This window comes from Pseudopipra pipra, chromosome Z (genome assembly GCF_036250125.1).
Source record: "Pseudopipra pipra isolate bDixPip1 chromosome Z, bDixPip1.hap1, whole genome shotgun sequence".
NCBI lineage: Eukaryota > Metazoa > Chordata > Aves > Passeriformes > Pipridae > Pseudopipra > Pseudopipra pipra.
This window is the reverse complement of record NC_087581.1, coordinates 65,788,047-65,805,860: the sequence shown is the minus strand read 5'-3', so window position 1 is coordinate 65,805,860 and position 17,814 is coordinate 65,788,047. Positions and strand designations below refer to the sequence as shown.

The following is a 17,814-nucleotide window of genomic DNA, read 5'->3' as shown; positions in this document are numbered from 1 at the left end:
AAGGGCTCTCTAAGGGCTCTATGGGACATCTCACTGGGTCCCATGGATTTGTGTGTGTTCAAGTTCTTCAGGTGGTCATGAACCTGATCTTTCCATGCAGTGGGAGGGACTTTGCCTCTCCAGTCCTCATCTTGCTGTACATCCACTCGAGAAGTGTGGGAAGAGGTGTTGCCATTGAAGACTTGTAAAAATGTTGTTGAGGACCTCAGTCAGTGTTCTCATCCATAGTTACCAGTTTACCAGCATTGTTTACTGGGGGGACACAGCTCCTTGGCCTTCCCTTTTCTGGTAAACATACCTGTAGAAGCCTTTGCTGTTATTCCTTGTGTCCCCTGCCAGGTTCAGTTCCAGCTTTGCCTTGGCCTTCCTCACCCCATCCCTACATAACTACATTTTGTCTCTATACTCTTCCCAGGTTACCTGTCCTTGTTTTCACTGTTTGTGCATTGTCTTCTTTCCTTTTAGTTTGATCAGCAGGTCCCTACTCAGCCATGCTGGTCTCCTGCCTTCCTTGACTGATTCCTTACTCCTGGGAATTGCTAGCTCTTGCTCTCTATGGAGATCTGCCAACTCTGTTCTGCTCCCTCATCTACAAGGGCAGGGAGTGTCCCAGGGAATCCCACTGACTATCTCCTTGGAGAGCTGAAGTCTACTTCCTTAAAGTTCAGGGGCCCAACTTTACTCCTTGCCTGACCCATATCCCCTGGGACTGTGAACTCCTCCAATACACGGTTGCTGCAGCCCAGGCTGCCTCCAATCTTGATGTCCCCAGTTAGCTCACTTGTGTTGGTGACCAACAGATCCAGTAACACATCCCCTCTGGGAGGGCTGTGTATTACCTGGGTCAGGAAGTTATCCTCCATGCATTCCAGGAATCTCAAGGATTGCCTGCAGCTACTTTTCCAGCATAAGTGGGGGTGATTGAAGTCCCCCAGTGGGAAAGGAGCCTGTGAGTGTGATGCCTCCTGTGACTGGAGCAAGGAGGCTTCAGCAGGCTCTTCTTGATCAGGGGCCTGATGTAGACACCAATCAGAAGGTTCCCTTTGTTGCTTCAGTCTCTCATTCTTACTCATAGGCTTTCAACTTGCTCATGGCTGTTCTTCAAAGACAGCTCTTCACACTCAATCCAACCCTTGATGCAGAGGGCAACCCTCTCCTTCCTCCCCTCAGTTTCAGTAATGGCAAGTAGGTCGTAACTTCCCAGCAGCATAGTGGCTTCCTTCTGTTTGTTGCCATGCTGCATGCATTGGTGCAAAGGCACCGCAGCTGGGCTGTCAGCCTGTCACCATCCTAGAGGAACACCCCTCAATTCTGGTAAATCTTTAGGCTTGCTCTACTTTCTTTGAAATCTTGATTTTATTTTATTTTTTCCAGGGCTTTCCAGTATTGGCATTTTTCCTTCCAAATTTCTATCCTGAATTCTGTGCTGCTCTTCAGTTACTCTGCAGACCTTTTCACGTGTGGAAGTAGAGGTCATTGACAGTATCCACAGGTAGTCAGATTAGTGGCTAATCCTGTGTTGTTGTCCCTTACAGCGAGACAGTGATGATGACGATGATGATGATGACCGAAGCACTGATCGGGAGGATGGACCACTAGAAGAGCAGATAGAGCGTTTGCAGGAAAAGGTAGAGTCAGCCCAGAGCGAGCAGAAGAATCTCTTCCTCGTTATTTTCCAGGTAATGATGGGCAAAGTCTCTTCTTACTTTAGGTTTTGAAGTTACTGGATTTATAAGCTTTCAGCATCACTTGCATCTTGGGCATCTTCTTGGGATAAGAATATGGGAAGGGGTTGTTGGGTTTACTGTGGGTTAGTCAATCCAGGCCATCCTTCTGCAAAGACTGCTTCTGAGCAGTGCTTAGGAACAGAGGAGTTCTGCTAGCATTGTTTCCTGAACAACCAGATTTTATTTCCTTACTAAATTCAGTGTTTACCAAGCAAAATAATTATTCTCACATTGCTGTTAAAAGTGTTCAAAGTGTCTGGCCCCCAGATCCTCTTACCTGAGGTTAGGATTCTGCTTTCAATTGACGAGACTGAGTAAGTTTGGGTATTTTTCCCTCTCCTGCAGCGTTTCATTATGTTGTTAACGGAGCACTTGGTGCGCTGCGAGACTGGTGGAATCGATGTATTTACACCTTGGTACAAGAGCTGTATAGAGAGATTGCAGCAGATCTTCCTGCAGGTAAGTCTCATTTCTCAGTTTGGAAGGCTGTGGGCAGGGCCGTGCTGGATGGGAGAGCTCCGTGGGTGGGGAGCAGAGCGCTGCATGGGAGTAGCAGTAGGTGGCAGCAGCACGTCTTCTCTGAAGGCTGGTGTGCGGCCAGGTCATAGCGCTGGCTCTGGCCAAACCTCTGCCACAGTCCGGTGGAGTGACTGATCCTTGACTAATTCCCTGACCAAAAGCACACTGGAAAAATATTTCAAGATGTGATTATAAATTTCACCGAGTTCTGCTTAGCTGTGTGTTTATAGTAAGGGCAAAGTTGCGAACGGACAAGAATGCTAAAATAGATGTATTTTAAATGAGTGGATAAAACTATTGCAGGATTCCTTTTAATAAGGTGCATAAACATTTATTAAAAATAATTTCTGAATGCTTGGTTCTGTATTAATTCAGTTAACAAGCACAGGATGAAAGTGATTAGATACAGGAAGCTGTACCTGTGTGAGCACAAGATACGTTGAAGAATGGGAGGGGGGGTATGATTCTCCTATGCAGTGACACAACATCTGTGCCCTGCACACAGCTCAGGATGTGGGAATTGGAGGGAGCACAGTGCTGCTTAAGGCAGGATTTGGGTCCAGGCTGTGTTCTTGTGGTTGGTAGTGTCTCTGGGTTATGCTGTCTTGTGGAAATGAGATGTGCTAAACAATTCGGATGAAAATGTTTGGCTTGTGATTCTTACATGTCTTGACTTCTCTGCTTATTCTTATATAAATATAAAGGAAAACAGTAAAGGTATGTGTCTTATTTTTGGTTTGTTTTTTTTTTTTATCTGCCAGCACCACCAGATAATCCAGCAGTACATGGTGACCCTAGAGAACCTCCTGTTTACAGCTGAACTGGACCACCACATACTGGCTGTGTTTCAGCAGTTCTGCGCTCTGCAGGCCTGAGGGATTGTTCATGGACAGCGTCTCGTCTGCAGGACTTCAATGAATTTTAATTTTTTTTTTTTTAATGGCAAAACTTAACATGGGGATGGAAGAATTTTTTGAGTAAAACTGGCTTTCATGTGCTCCTATATAAAACAATAGAGTACTCTAAAAAAAACAACGAACTGTGTAAGCATCATAAGCCTTAAAAGATATGATCTATAGGGGATATTTGTGAAGTAATGTATGAATTCTTTTTATTGTCTTTTAATTTAGTATGACTCTTCGCTTCATGATAGTAATTTTGTTTCTCCCCTCTTGCCTATATAAAAATCAGACACAACCCCTGTACTGCTCCCAAAAAAAAATTCCAAACTCAGAACAACAGGAAAAAAACAATCCCAAACAACAGAATTTTTAACCTCTGCCTACCCCTTAAGGTCAAAGGAATTGCAGAAATGAAGAACAATTCATAGTGTTTTGTCAGTAGGAAAGGGAATGCACCTTCTCAGTGACCCATGTAGTAAATTCTCTAGTATGGCATAGGAAGACTGTCTTAACTTTGGGCACGTGAAACACATTTTCAGAGTAGCTTATGGATTTGTTTATTATGAAGCCAGATAGATTTTCACAGTTTAAAAGAACATGTAATTCAATTGAATTTTGTTTTTAAAATGTATTGTCTAGTGTCTTATTACAGTATCTATAAACAGTAGATAAGCTTCATGGACCACTTCTGAAAAATGCAATCCTTTTTTCAGTGTGGTCAAAAAATAATGAACTGCTCCTGGTAGCAGTATTCACTGATAGACAGTAAGCAAGAGTTGGAGTGAAACAAACTTCTGAATTCCATACTGCAAGCCTTACCTGGATTTTGGGAGCTCCAGCCCCAGATGCTGGGAAGAGGACAGTGCAGTGTTGGGCTTGGTTTTTTTCCTTTCAGCCAGTAACTAGTTGGCTGTCACATTTGCACTGGGCTGGACCTGCAGGCCTGCAGGGACATCAGAAATCTTTCTGGTTAGTGACAGTGGGTGAAGAGAGTGCTCCCACCTCACCTGGCTTGGTAACAACTGCTTTGCAGTGGCTGCATCTGCCTCCCTTGCTTTAATATGTGACAACAGCACATTGCTCCCATGTCTTGAGAAAGCATTTTAATGCTGAATTAAGTGATATGTCACAGGAGACTTAGACTGGGAGAACACAACCTGAAAGTAGAGTAGCCTTAGTTTTGAGTTATGCAAGTAACACTACGTACTTAAAGGCCAAACCAGAGTGGTCTGTGCCAGTGGTGAGTGGCAAAGGATCTGCTGTCAGTGTGCAGTGTTTCCATCCTGTTTATGGTCTCTTCATTTTGCAGATGAACGTTCAGAAGAACTCCATACTCAGTGCTGTTTTAGTTTTAGCTTAGAAAATTACAGGCTTTGAGTAATTTTGTTCCTGTACAAATTATTATTTCAAGTATTATGCCTAGAAATGCATTTCATTGCATTGACCAATGACCTCCTGATGCACCAAGGAGGGTAAAAACCAGAATTTTCTGTTTTTACTGTTGACATAAGTTTGTGTGGCCTGTAGCAATCAAATATATCCTCATAGACTTAGATCTGTTACTTCTGCTTTTTTCTGCTTGCCCTTTCTGACTTGACTGATCCCTCCATTCTTTCAGAGTATACTGTTATTTGTTGTAAATTTGCTTTATGCAAGAGTTTTGTCAGTCATGCACGGACTTGTGCTTCAGATCTTTCTCTGTTAATGTTCTTGAGTAATCAAATAGGAGTTTTTGTTGGTTGTTGTTTTTTTTAAGAAACATTTAATACTTTAGAAGTTTTAATTGGATTTTAATAGTTTTTTCACTGGCTTGGGTCAGTATCAGAGTTCTGATATTAATTAATGGTGGGGGTTTTGACTATAAATGTGACTTCTGTTAAACTGTAATGCAGTTAGAACTTGCAAACCTGTAACTTTCTTTGAGCCTTGACAAATACTGATGCTGGGGATACAGTTGCAAATGCTTGAGTGTAATCGTATGTTATAAAACCAAATAGGAATGTCTTTTGAAATTGATTTAATTTCCAATCATGCCAAGGTTTGACCACGGGCTTTGATTACATTTCTTGAGCCTGTTGGACACCTTCACCTTCTTTAAGGTCTATTGGTGTACACCTGACTTGGAACTGCCTGAAGCATGTGGTGGCGGGTAGTGTAAAGATGCTGTAGAAATGTGCTGTGGTTGGAAAAAAATGCACAATTAAAGACAAAAATAAATGAAGGTGAAGCAGGTTGCTACTGAGTGTGTTTGTCGTGTCTGTTTTGGGGGGCACTGAAACAAAGCAGTCATGCTGGGTTATGCTGGTGTTAAATGCAGTGGGGTTTGGAGGAGTTTTGTCCCAGCACTTGTGCTGGTATCCTGACTAACACACAAGCCTTCACCTCCTTGTGCCGTGGCTGGTCTGACACGCTGCCCCACCTGCACAGCCATGTGAGGCAAACATATGTGCTGGTAGGTGCGAGGGGGTGCTCACACAGACATTCTCCCTCCCTCTTGCCACCTCCTGTCCTCTGGCAGGGGGAGGTGCTGCTACAGGAAGTCAGGAAGGTGTGGACTGGTGGTGCTTGCTGAGGGGAGGGCTGCAGCGTGCCCACAGGTTATTGAGTAGCCAGTGCACACCTCCCAGCTGCCCCGGAGAGGAGTTTAGGGACCCAAGACAACACTGGGTAACAAAACCGTGACATGGAGGACTACCTCCAAACGCCCTGCTGGGATCTGCCCTCCAGCTAACCCCTCATGCCACTTTCCTAGGCCTTGCAAGGCCCCAAAGGCCTTCTGTGCTTAGCGGGAAGGCAGGTTACTGGGGAGCTGCAAATGAAGAACTGGGGAAGTAAAGACCTATTACTGGAACCATCATCCGCCCTTCCCAGACACCTTGTCTCCTCCTCTAACAGAATCACAGAATCAATTTGGTTGGAAAAGACCTCTGAGGTCATCAAGTCCAACCTCTGACCAGCTTGTCAGCTTGACGTCTAGTCTTTTCTTAAACAGCTCCAGTTGACTCCAGCACCTCCCTGGGCAGCCCATTCCAATGTTTAAGAACTCCTGTGAAGAAATTCCTTCCTGATGTCCAACCTAAACATCCCCTAATACAGCCTGGGGCTATGTCCTCCTGACCTATCTCTAGTTGCCTGGGAGATGAGGCTGACCTCCACCTGTCTACAACCTCCTTTCAGGGAGTTGTAGAGAGTGATGAGGTCTCCCCTGAGCCTCCTTTTCTGCAGGTTGAACAACCCCAGCTCCCTCAACCGCTCCTCATAGGACTTGTGCTCCAGACCCTTCCCCAGCTCTGTTGCCCTTCTCTGGACACTCTCCAGCACCTCAGTGTCCTTCCTGAACTGAGAGGTCCAGAACTGGACACAGAACTGGAGGTGTGGCCTCACCAGTGCTGAAGACAGAGAGACAATCCCTGCTCTGGTTCTGGTGGCTGCGTTATTTGTGACATAGGCCAGGATGCCACTGGCCTTCTTGGCCACCTGGGCACACTGCTGGCTCATGTTCAGCTTCCTGTTGACAAGCACCCCCAGGTCCTTTTCCATCGGGCAGCTTTTCAGCCACTCTGCCCCCAGCCTGTAGTGCTGCATGGGGTTGTTGTGGCCCAAGGGCAGTACCTGTCACTTGGCCTTATTGAACCTCACACCATTGGCCTCAGCCTATCAATCCAGCCTGTCCAGATCCCTCTGCAGAGCCTTCCTAACCTCTGGATCAACACCCACCCAACTGGATGTCTGCGAACTCACTGAGGGTGCACTTGATTTCCTCATCCAGATCATCAGTAAGGATATTGAACACGATTGGGCCCAACACTGATCCCTGGGGAACTCCCCCTAGTGATCAGACACCAACTGGATGTGACACCACTCACCACCACTCACTGGGCCTGGCCACCCAGCCAGTTTTTAACCCAGAGAAGAGTGCACATGTCTAAGCCATGGGCTGCCAGCTTTTCCAGGGTAATGCTGTGGGAGACAATGTCAAAGACTTTACTTAAGTCCAGGTAGACCACATCCACAGCCTTTCCCTCATCCACCAGGCGGGTCACTTGGTGTAAAAGGAGATCAGGTTGGTCAGTCAGGACCTGCATTTCCTAATCTGTGCTGGCTGGGCCTGATCCCTTGGTTGTTCACTCAAGATGATCTGTTCCATAAACTTGCCAGTAGTCACCAAGATCAGGCTGACAGGCCTGTAATTCCCCAGATCCTCATTCCAGCCCTTCCTGTGGATAGGCATCGCATTGGCCAACCTCCAGTCCTCTGGGACCTCCCCAGTTAGGCAGGACTGATGACAAATGATGGAAAGTAGCTAGACGAGCTCTTCTGCCAACTCCCTCAATACCCTCAGGTAAATCCTGTCCTGTCCCAGAGACTTGTGAGTGTCTTAAGTGCCACAGCAGGTCACTACTTCCTTCTGGATTGCAGGGTGTCTATTCTGTTCCCCACCTGGGTCTATCAGCTCAGGGGGCTGGTGGCCCTGAGGATAACTGGTCTTTCTCCTTAGACTGAGGCAAAGAAGGCATTAAGTACCTCAGCCTTTTCCTCATCCTTGGTGACCTGCATTCAATAAAAGATGGAGATTTTCCTTCACCCTCCTTTTGTTGTAATAAAACCACTTTTTATTATATTTCACAGTGGTGCCCAGATTGAGTTCTAACTGAACTTTCACCTAATTTTCTCCTTACATGGCCCAACAACATCCTTGTACTCTTCCTGAGTTGTCTGCCCCTTCTTCTAAAGGTCATAAGCTCTTTTATTTCCCCTGAGTTCCAGCAAAAGCTCCCTGTTCAGCCAGGCCTGTCTTCTTCCACAACTCATCTTTCAGCACATAGGGACAGCCTATCTAAAGCATATCAAGTCTTCCTGGACCCTTTTGTTATTAAGGACAGTTTTCCAAAGGACTCTTTGAACCAGTGTCCAGAATAGGCCAAAGTCCACTCTCCAGAAATCCAAGGTAGAGGTTTTGTTGATTCCCTTCCTTAGTTTACCAAGAATCAAAAACTATCATTTCATGGTCTGTGTGCCCAAGATGGCCTTTGACCATCACATCTGCCACCAGCCCTTCTCTGTTCATAGACAGCACGTCAAGTGGGGCACCACTGGTAGGCTCATGTTGTGGTTTAGGAATGATGTTCCCCAATTGTGTTTCCACTGAAACGCTCCAAACCATGCACAGCTCACTCATTTCCCCCTCCCCCTGCACTGGGATGGAGAGGAGAACTGGAGTCACAAAAGGTAAAGATCATAGGCTGAGATAAGAACAATTTACTGGATCCAGCAACAGCAACTGAAAGGAACAGTAACACGCCAGTATTAGTAAGAGTGTGCAGTGTGCAGGAGAGACGAGCGATTCCCCCACGAGTGCTCACCATGAGGAACACGGTGTTATCCCACCTGGAAGGGACCCCCTTCCGCCCGCCCCCTGTGTATGGACTGAGGTGGTGTCTAGGTCCTCGTCCTGCCCCTCCTGGATACTGCAAAAATGAACCCTGTCCTGGCAGGAATCAGGACAAGTTGCTTACCATCAGGAAGATACCTTCCACACACTCCAGGAACCTCCTAGACTGCCTCCTCACCAGCAGACATCCCACAAGTTAAGTGTCTCCCACAAAACCAAGGTTAGCAACCACAAAATGTCAGCCAGCTCCTTCCAAAATACTTCATCTGTTTCTTCATCCTGGTTGGGTGGTCTGTAACAGACTCCTACCAGGATGTCTGCCTTGTTAGCCTTCCCCCTCATCCTTATCCATAGGCACCCAACCTTACCATCACTGTCTTTGAGCTCTGCAGTCAAAACACTCCCTGAAGTACAGAGCCACGCCACCCCTCTCCTTCCCTGCCTGTCCCTTCTGAAGAGCTTATAACCATCACTGCAGCACTCCCGGTGTGGGACTCATCCCCCATTTCCGTGATGGCAAATACATCACAGCTTTCTGCACAGCCAGTGGCCCATGCTCCCCAGAGAAGTCTCCCAAGACTTCCCTGAGATCCACCATATTTACCATGGTTAACAAATGCAGAGCCACTACCTAGAACATGTTCCTGCCCTTCAGCCACTTCCACATGCATTCCTCAACAGCTGCAAGAATGAAAATTTGAACTTGGAAGTAAATCCAAGTAAATCCACCCTCTACTGAAAGCAAATGTTATTCAGGTGCACTTAGAGAGCTCCACCTTGGAATGGTACTTCCTTCCCCCCCTTGCCCCTGAGGACAGGTATTTATCCTTGCCTTGGTCTCTGGTCTGAAAGCTGGGAAAAAGAAAAAAAGGAAGTAGAGGATATACTTAGGGACTCTCCCCGTGAAATATGGTAGACACATTTCAGAACCTCCCCAGGAGCAGGCAGCTTTCTTTTCTCCTTCATGGAGTTGTGTCTCCAAGCTAAAGGAGAACCTGCCTCAACAGTCTCCAGCCACCCTAAGTGCTGCTTTATCAGCTCACTGTCCTCTGCCCACCCATGACCAGTAACTGAAAAAACAGACAAAAGTCAGGACAAAATACGGAGCACGGAGTCTTCCTCCTCTGACAGGAGCAAACCAGCAGTGGAACGTTTACCTTCATTTCATCAGCATATCAAGTACAATGATACAAACTTATCTTTTAGCCTAGGAGATACCAATTTTTGAACCGTTGCAAATGTGTTATATTCTACCCTAAGATCTAGCTTAAAAGCCTAAGCTTACTGTTCTGTACAGCGCTTCTTACAACTGAAAAATGTAACTTCACAGAATTTGGCAACAGCTTGGTCATAATTAGCATTTATTTGACTTTAATACAAAATACCATTAAAAACAAAACAAAACAAAAAAACCAAAACACAAAAAAACCCCAAAACCCAGATTAACGCTACATCTTCTCGTAAGTTAATTCATGGCCACATACAGTGCATGTCTTTTTATATGTGTCTTCATCTATGTTTTCTTCTGGTCCATACTCATGTTCATGGATAGTAGCTGCTTTCTTCCACAAACTACTCCTCACAGCTCGGCGCAGCTCTAAAGAGATATACAAGAAAATGTTAGGATTTTAATAAATCTTAAATAACGTTTAATAAAACTCAAGCTAACCACCTTTCTGAGGCCCACAGATGACAAAACGCTTGCTGCCTGTCTTCCATAAATTTTGGGCAAGTATCTGCTCTTGCAAGAACAAGCTCTGACTTGCCTGGCAATCCTCACCTTGTCTGCTGTTTTCAAGGCTAAGAACTACACTGGCATAGGATCTCACAGGCAAAGATTTTCCATCTGGACTAAGGACGTGTTGCTCACTGCCTTTTTACAAGAAGCCATTCAAAGGTATCCAAAAGGAGTTGGTGAAATGCAAAGGAAAAGTTTTTATAGAACACCTCATTTATTTTACATGACCAAGAGAGAGTCATTTTCATTCAGGTCACAGTGAGCCTCCCAAATGACTTGGCATTCTCTAAGCTTTATGCCCAATAATATGAGTTGCCTCTGCAGCATCTGCAGTGAAATCTGCAGGTTCTCCAGAGCGCACAGGCTGGCAGCAGAGCCCAAGATATCTTCCGGATGTTGCAAGCGGGTGGCAAGCATACTGAAGAGCAAAACATGGTCACATTTTGAGCCAAGCCATTCAGGCTGCAAACTTCGTCACGTTAAGGCCTGTACTTGCACTGAACTCTGGCACCTTGGCTACAGCCTGCTGCCTGCTGCCAGTGCGTCTGTGCGCAGAACACCAATGGCCCAGAGGGGTTATTTGTGCAGCCTCAAGTTCTGCCTCCTCCAGACAACACCAGTACACCCAGCTGGAGCTTTCTGCCCCCACAAGTGTGGACCCAAAGGGAAACAGGGATGCTACAGGTCACAAAGAAAAGTTCCACCCATCAAATACTCTCCTAAATACTAACTTCTCGGGGAAAAAACCAAGGATAATGTGCAGTAAAGACAGCGCTGGGGAACGAAGTGAGCAATGCTGGGAAAAGGCATCTTCTGCTCTCATTTACGGTCACTCCACCCAAGGGCCTATCTATGACAGAAATGCCATAAAAACCTATGTCCTCCACAAGTCAAACGAAACAGGAACAATCCATGGCACATTCTGGGTCATACCAAAAAATTAGAAGACCACCAAAATGAACCATCATAACTGATTTGTCACATCACGTCCACAGGACGATAGGGTAATTCAGGTTGGAAGGGATCTCAATCCTACAGTCCAACCCTCTGCCCAAAATAGTCAGCTATGAGCTCACACCAGACTGCTCTAGTCTCATCTAGTTCTTGAAAAACTCCATTTTGCCACCCTGAAGACTTTCTCAGTACCTTAATCAGATGCAGACACAGATTCAAACAGAACTGTACTTAATCTCAGGTACTGCAGTATATAAATTAACCCTTTACCTTTAACCTTCTTATCAAACTTCTTCTGTTTCATCTTCTCTCTGCTGTCACGGCGGAGCTCCTTTGCTTCTTGCAACGCGTCTTCGCTACCCCACACTTCAAGTGAACGCTTGATTACCTACAGGATGGACATAAATGTCTTTTTTCCCCCCGAAATGATAAAAGTAAACTACTCTAACTTGCAAATTGCCAACCCAATCTTCTTCTGCCTCTGCTCTTGACCAACAAAATACCGCCTTCCTTCCACAAGAAGAGGCAACACTGATTTTTAGTGTCAGCTGGATGTAACCTGGGACCTCCCCGGTTAGGCAGGACTGACGATAAAGTTAAACCCAGCTCTAATTTAGCACATATTTCACTAAAGCAATAGCATTCCTATAAAAGTAGCAAACAAGAAATGACAAGAGTCCGGGAAAATCCGAAAATCCACTTGCTTTTCCTGCTGCCTCTGAGGGCAGAGCTGTGAGCACAGCTACAAGGGGAGCAGCAGCTGCCCCATGCACTTCAGAGTAGCACCGAAAGGCCACGTGCTTCATGACTTGGAATTGTGCAACCCACTGAAGCTGCGCTCCATGAGCATTTTCAAAATGCTCTCAAACGCAGACATTTTCAAAAATTTGGACCACAACCATCTAACTCTAACAAGCTGTGCATAACACACAGCTTTCACAAAATCATTCAGGTACCAAGTAACACCATTTTGGCTACCAAAGTTGTACAAAGCAAAAAGAGGTCTAAAATCCAGTAAGTTTCTATACCTGCAGTTTTAAATAAAGTTTCATTTCACCCCATCGTGAATTATGAGGGTTTTTCTTCACAATGAATCTGAGCACCGGTTCCCTCTTGTCTAAGTCACAGTCTTTAAGGAGATACTCTTCTTTTGCTTCTGTCCTTGTTATAAGCTTATGTTTATCTTCAACATCTCTGTAAGATGTAAAATAATGATGAGAAAGCTACACCCTAAAACCACAGGTTATTAACATCTAAGTCCCCATCCCTTTCAACATTCCTGAAATACAGGTAGCCCTAATTCCCTCTGGTTGTTATGCATGCAAATAACTTTGGATTCCAACAGTCTAGCTAAACTCCAGGCTAGATTTACTGAAACTGTTTAAAAATTCTCCCATTTGAGCAAACGCAGGCTGAGAAGCCTGCTCTTCTAGAAAGGCTCTTCAACTTTCTTACGAGAGGGAGTAACTTAAACGTAAAATCGGTATGAATAATTTTAGGTATTCACCTAACCCAGACGCAATCCAAGAGGACAAAAGTATAAGTATCAGCCTGACACATGGTCAAGAGAGAAAGAATGTGTAATGTGATACAGATCACCTGAGAATATACACACTCCATATGCTTCTAGATCCTAGAAACTGATTAGCAACACAGAGCACTTGTTTCTATAATGCAAGACAGTAGGCAGAAGAACCATAACAGAAAGACCTTAAAAGACTGTAGCTTTCACCAGACAGATAATGAAAAATTGTAACCACAGCAGCATTTATGAGTTCATGGAAAAAATTACTTTTACGCAATCCTGACTGAAGTGCAACTTGAATTGCTTGAGCTGCCAAATGCTAAGTGCTAACAACGGTCATCAAGGAAGTACTGCTGTAAACGTAGCTTTACTAGAATTCAAAGTTCACAGTAACAGCTACTTCACCAAGGAGACTCTAGTGTTCAGCTGTTCAGCTGCAGGAACTTAGGTCGGAAGGAAAACTACTCCCAAGGCTTTAAGTCCTGTCCTTTACACTGTAACTTCCAGAGACACCACTTCGCCTGCAACGCCTGTGAACTGTCTACACCATGTGCACACGCCCAGCCACTCCCTGCAGTAAAGGGGTTGGCTCCCAGAACCAACTCCAAGTTGCATTTTTTTTTTCATTCACCCAATTCACTCTTACACACATGGATGGCTCGCTGCTGCAGTTGGTTTCATTGCCCTGGTTATCTTGATGGCCTTTGGAGCATTTTTTGTGTTAAAGATAAGAGCACAGAGACTACCTTCCGCTCAAGGTCGAACTTCTGCTTACCCTGCAGGCCAACCAGTAACCTCGCACAGGGGTTCTGCCCTTTGGCTGCTGTGCTCCTGGCCAGCTCGTGCTGACTAAGTACCAACTCCACTCAGGTTAAATCACTAGGACCACAAGCGTGCTCCTCCTAATCCATGTTTTACTTGAGAGAGCAGGTACTTGTGTTCCATCAGATTTTCAACTGGCTGTAATGTGCAGGCAGACATAACTTTTCACACTGACAAACGCACCAGCTGTTCTTAAGACATGTCGTATGAAAAGCCACTGATCTCCCCTATCCTAAGGCAGGCTTACAAGACACTGCTGTGATTTAATTCCATAATGGAAAATACACAGGGCATCAGTCAACCTTACTTTTTTTATCCAAGTTACGAAATGTCTTTTTTGATGACAGCCTTTTTAATAAACAGAATGACCGTAACTCACTGAATTATGGCCAGAAATCTTTATGTAAAATAGTGCTTCTCTCTCCTGATTATTTGTAATACCTGCAATTATCACATGTTGCCCAATCAAAGTGCTGCATAAGGTAGGAGTCCATGAATTCTTTGCCACAGTCTCCACAGATGAGATAGTCAAATTCTAGTACGGGTGCTAATGGAAAAAAATATTTTTTAAAGGGACTACAATGATAAAAACAAGCATCTAGAATTGGTATTACAGGCAATTTTACTAAAATTCACATTATAGCATGTTACAGACTAGTTTCACTCTAATAAGTTTTCCAGAATGATACAGTACAAATTCAAACCTGTTACCATACAATCCCATCTCTGCCGGTACGTTTCTGTTCTCGTTCGGGAGTTCAGTTTAAAGAACTTGATTTCAACATTCAAATGCACACATTTGTTTTTAACTTAGCCATTGTTAAAAAAAAATCCCATTTCCCCACTAAGTACTTCATATCCCCTCCTTCCACTTCCTCTGTTCTGACCCTCCCAAAAATATGTCCTCATTCATAGAGGACATGCGGGTAAGAACATGAGGAAGCAAAGAAAGGGATGCATTTTAAAGAGGGTGGCTAGAGCAGGAAACTACAGGAGCTGCGCTGGCATTGTAGTTCTCTCAGCCCTGCTCCAGTTTTTTTCCTAGCTCAGCCACACCTGCCTCTCCCTAAATGTGCTCAGTGGAGGCCTGGGGCAGTTGGCAAGGTTCTTGTCCGTTCCAGCTGGCAGAAACGGAGGTGGATGGCCAGAGAGCTGCTAGGAGTGGAATGGGGATGGAGCTCCACTACAATCCTCTCCCCAAGCCCTCTCAGCACTGCTCCAAGCCCAGACTCATCTCAGCGCCAGCCATCACTTCTGGGCGCATCCTCAACGGGCGGATCACCTCCAGCGTCATCACCATCTGCTTTATGTTCCATGGGACACCAAGAAACACCGATTCACAGAACAACAGCTATAAGGAACATTCTTTGAACGGTAACATTGGAGTTCTAGCAAAAAATTCACATTTCCATACAGTTTTGAGATCCAAAAGTAAGGCAATGCTGTGGAATTTTAAGAACACCTGAAGCAGAAGATTAATGGTCGACATGCAGCACCATACATTTTAATTGCGTTTGCATTTATAGCAGATCCGATCCAATAAAGTCGACATTTTATGTAAATTCCGTCCTACTAGCGACAGCCGGATGCTCAGTACTTCACACAGTCATTTCATCCTCTTACATCACATTCCATCATTTAAGGCAGTGCTCCCGAACACGAAGACATTTTATTAAGACAATGACGTTATGAATTACACAGCAAAAAATACCCCCCGTGCAAAGGCATCCCAGATCTACTTTAATTTATTGTTAAACGTTAGCCCATCAAAAGAAGCAGGGCTGCTAATTGTTTACACTGCTAATGAAAGCTGGTGCTGATTTCTAACAAAGAGATACACTGCACCAACAGCCCCGCAGCTGATTCAAGCAGAACAAAGCAAGACAAAGACAATCCCAGAGAAGAAAGTGGATCTATTTTGGGACCCTTACTTCTCTATTTGCTTTTTTGGAAGAGAGAATATCGCAAGGCAATGTGCTGAAATTCTCCACCGAACGATCGGTAACTTGGCGCCAGCACGTTTTATAACGATAAAAGCTGGCACTGCAGCAGCGCTCCGGTTTTGGCACAAACCACATCAACCCAAAAATTCCCAGAACCGACGAAGCCGCGCAGGTTTACTATAATGTCGGTCTAAAAATTCTCTAATTCCCCGAAAGATATAATGGAAATAACGTTTATGGGGGAAAAAAAAATTAAAAACGTGCTATACCCAAGGGCACTGGCTGTGTCCCACTTCCGCGGCTTAAAATTCTTCATTTTTAATTACCGAGCCGATTTAATGCTATAGCCGATTTAATGCTGAAAAGAATCGGACGCGCCACTAATCGAGCACATCCAGAAAAACGTGTGAAAGAAGAAGAGAGGAAAAAAAGAAAAGGGTAAAAAAACGAAAAAAAAAAAAAAAAAGGAAAGAAAAGACGGTAAGAAAGGAGGGTAAAAAAGCCCGGGAAAAAAAAAAAAAAAAAGGGCGCCCATCCATCCATCCCGCCCTGCTGGCGCGGCCGGAGCCGGCTCACTGTCGCCCCCGCGCCTTCCTGCCCTCCCCCGCCAGCCCCGCGCACGCGGTGGCGACGCCTCCTCCCGCCGCCTCCCCGCCAAACGCCCGCCGCTCCCTATAGGCTTTTTTTTAATTTTTTTTTTTTTTTTTATTACCGGGTGTGTGCACGATCTTCTCGCCGGCCTCTTCCTTCTTCTCCTCGTCCTCCTCCTCCTGTTCCAGGAAGAATCCCCCTCCCGTGTCCACGACCTTGGGGAGGGCCCGCGCCCGCGCGCCGCCGCCGCCTGCGGGAGCACAAACGAGGCGGGCGCTGCGTTAAAGCGCCGCCGCCGCCGCCGCCAGGGGGCGCGCGCGGCCGCCCCCGCCGCGCCGCGCGCGCGAGGCGGGGGGCCGCGCGGAGAGCGCGCGCGTGCGAGGGCCCCCCCCCTCCCCCACACGTGTGGGGGGGAGGGGGGGCCCTCGCGCGCCGCGGCGGCGGTGGATTCTCCCCCCCCCACCCCACCACCTTCTTCTTCTCCTCCTTCTTCCCGCCGCCCCCCCACCACCACGCCGCCCCCGCCGCCTCAAGCACAGCGGCGCCCCCCCCACCCCCACCTCTCCCCCGCCTTTCCCCTCCCGAAATCCCCCCTGAAAAAGGAGAAAAAGGGGCGCGGGGACTCGCCCGTTCCGCCGCCGCCGCCGCCATCCGACCTGCGGCAGGGTAGGGCCGGGCCGCCAGCCGCGCCTGCCGCAGTGCCAGCGCCCGCTGCCGGTTCCGCTCAATCTTCGCCAGCGCCGCCGCCGAGAGGTGCGGCCGCTCGCCCGCCGCCGCCGAAGCGTCCTGGTCGTGGTCCTGGTCGCGGTGCGGGGCCGGGGCCGCGCCCGCCATGGCGGCGGCGGCGGGAGCGGCGGAGCCCCGCGGTCCCCCCCGCTCCGGCTGCCGCTCTCGCCCTTCCCCTCGCCGAGCCGCCGCCGCACTGCGCCTGCGCAGGGCGAGGGGCGGGGGTGGCCACCGAAGGGGCGAGGCCGCCCGCGCAGGCGCGGAGCCGCCGCCCCGCCCCCTCCCCGCGCGCCGCCAGGGCGGGGGCCCCGCCCCGCCGCCGCCGCGCGGGGCGCGCCGGGAGGGCGCGCGGGGGGGGAGGGGAGGGGGGGGCGCGCGCGCTGCTCGGCGGCGGGGCGGGGCACGCGGCCCGCGTGGCGCACGGGGGGGCCAGGGGCGCGCGCGGGGCCGGGGGGGGCCCGGAATCGGACCGGGGGGGGCGGCGGGACCGGCCCCGGGATCCGGATCGGGATCGGGGTCAGGATTGGGACCGGCATGGCGGACCGACGGGACGGGGGGGGGCGGGGGACTGGGGGAGGGGAGTCGATGATGACCCTGCGCTTTCCGCACCGTCCCCCGCCTCGGGCCCGAGCGGCCCCGTGGAAAAAAAAAAAAAAAGCCATAAATCCCGCCCCGCCCGGCAGGAATTCCTCAGCAGCGTCACCCAGCAATGCCCCTTTTGTCCGCCCGGCCCGGCCCCGCCACAGCCCTGCGCAGGGCTGGTACCCGGCCGGAAACGGCCCCGGCCACGTTTTCTGCCCAGAAAAGTGCTGGATCCCTGTCCCCGTTTGTGCTCCCGCTGTTCGCAGCCCCCGGTGATCCCAGCCTCGCTCGGCACCGGGAAAGAGAGCTTTCCGACCGAAATCCCCGTCCCTGCCTTTCATGGTCGCGCGTGTTCGGCGCAGGATAAATGGAGGCTGCAGCCTTCCCTATAGA

At 47.9% G+C, this 17,814-nt stretch overlaps 2 protein-coding genes across 2 annotated transcripts in view; one reads left to right on the top strand and one right to left on the bottom strand.

The window, feature by feature from the left end:
• NCBP1 (nuclear cap binding protein subunit 1) overlaps nt 1-5,391 on the top strand; it is a 31,657-nt gene extending 26,266 nt beyond the window's left edge. The window contains exons 21-23 of the mRNA XM_064643290.1: nt 1,536-1,679; nt 2,073-2,186; nt 3,008-5,391. Coding sequence (XP_064499360.1) covers nt 1,536-1,679; nt 2,073-2,186; nt 3,008-3,121 — 372 coding nt within the window. The 3' untranslated portion in view covers nt 3,122-5,391. The remainder of the gene's footprint in view (nt 1-1,535; nt 1,680-2,072; nt 2,187-3,007) is intronic.
• Nucleotides 5,392-9,884: 4,493 nt separating this feature from the next.
• On the bottom strand, nt 9,885-17,020 carry XPA (XPA, DNA damage recognition and repair factor). The gene is made up of 6 exons (XM_064642497.1): nt 16,770-17,020; nt 16,235-16,363; nt 14,021-14,126; nt 12,261-12,426; nt 11,503-11,620; nt 9,885-10,137 (listed from the first exon to the last, which is right to left on the bottom strand). Exons 1-6 carry the CDS (start codon nt 16,945-16,947, stop codon nt 9,989-9,991), a joined length of 846 nt encoding a protein of 281 aa, XP_064498567.1. The 5' UTR covers nt 16,948-17,020; the 3' UTR covers nt 9,885-9,988.
• Between the last annotated feature and the right edge of the window lie 794 nt (nt 17,021-17,814).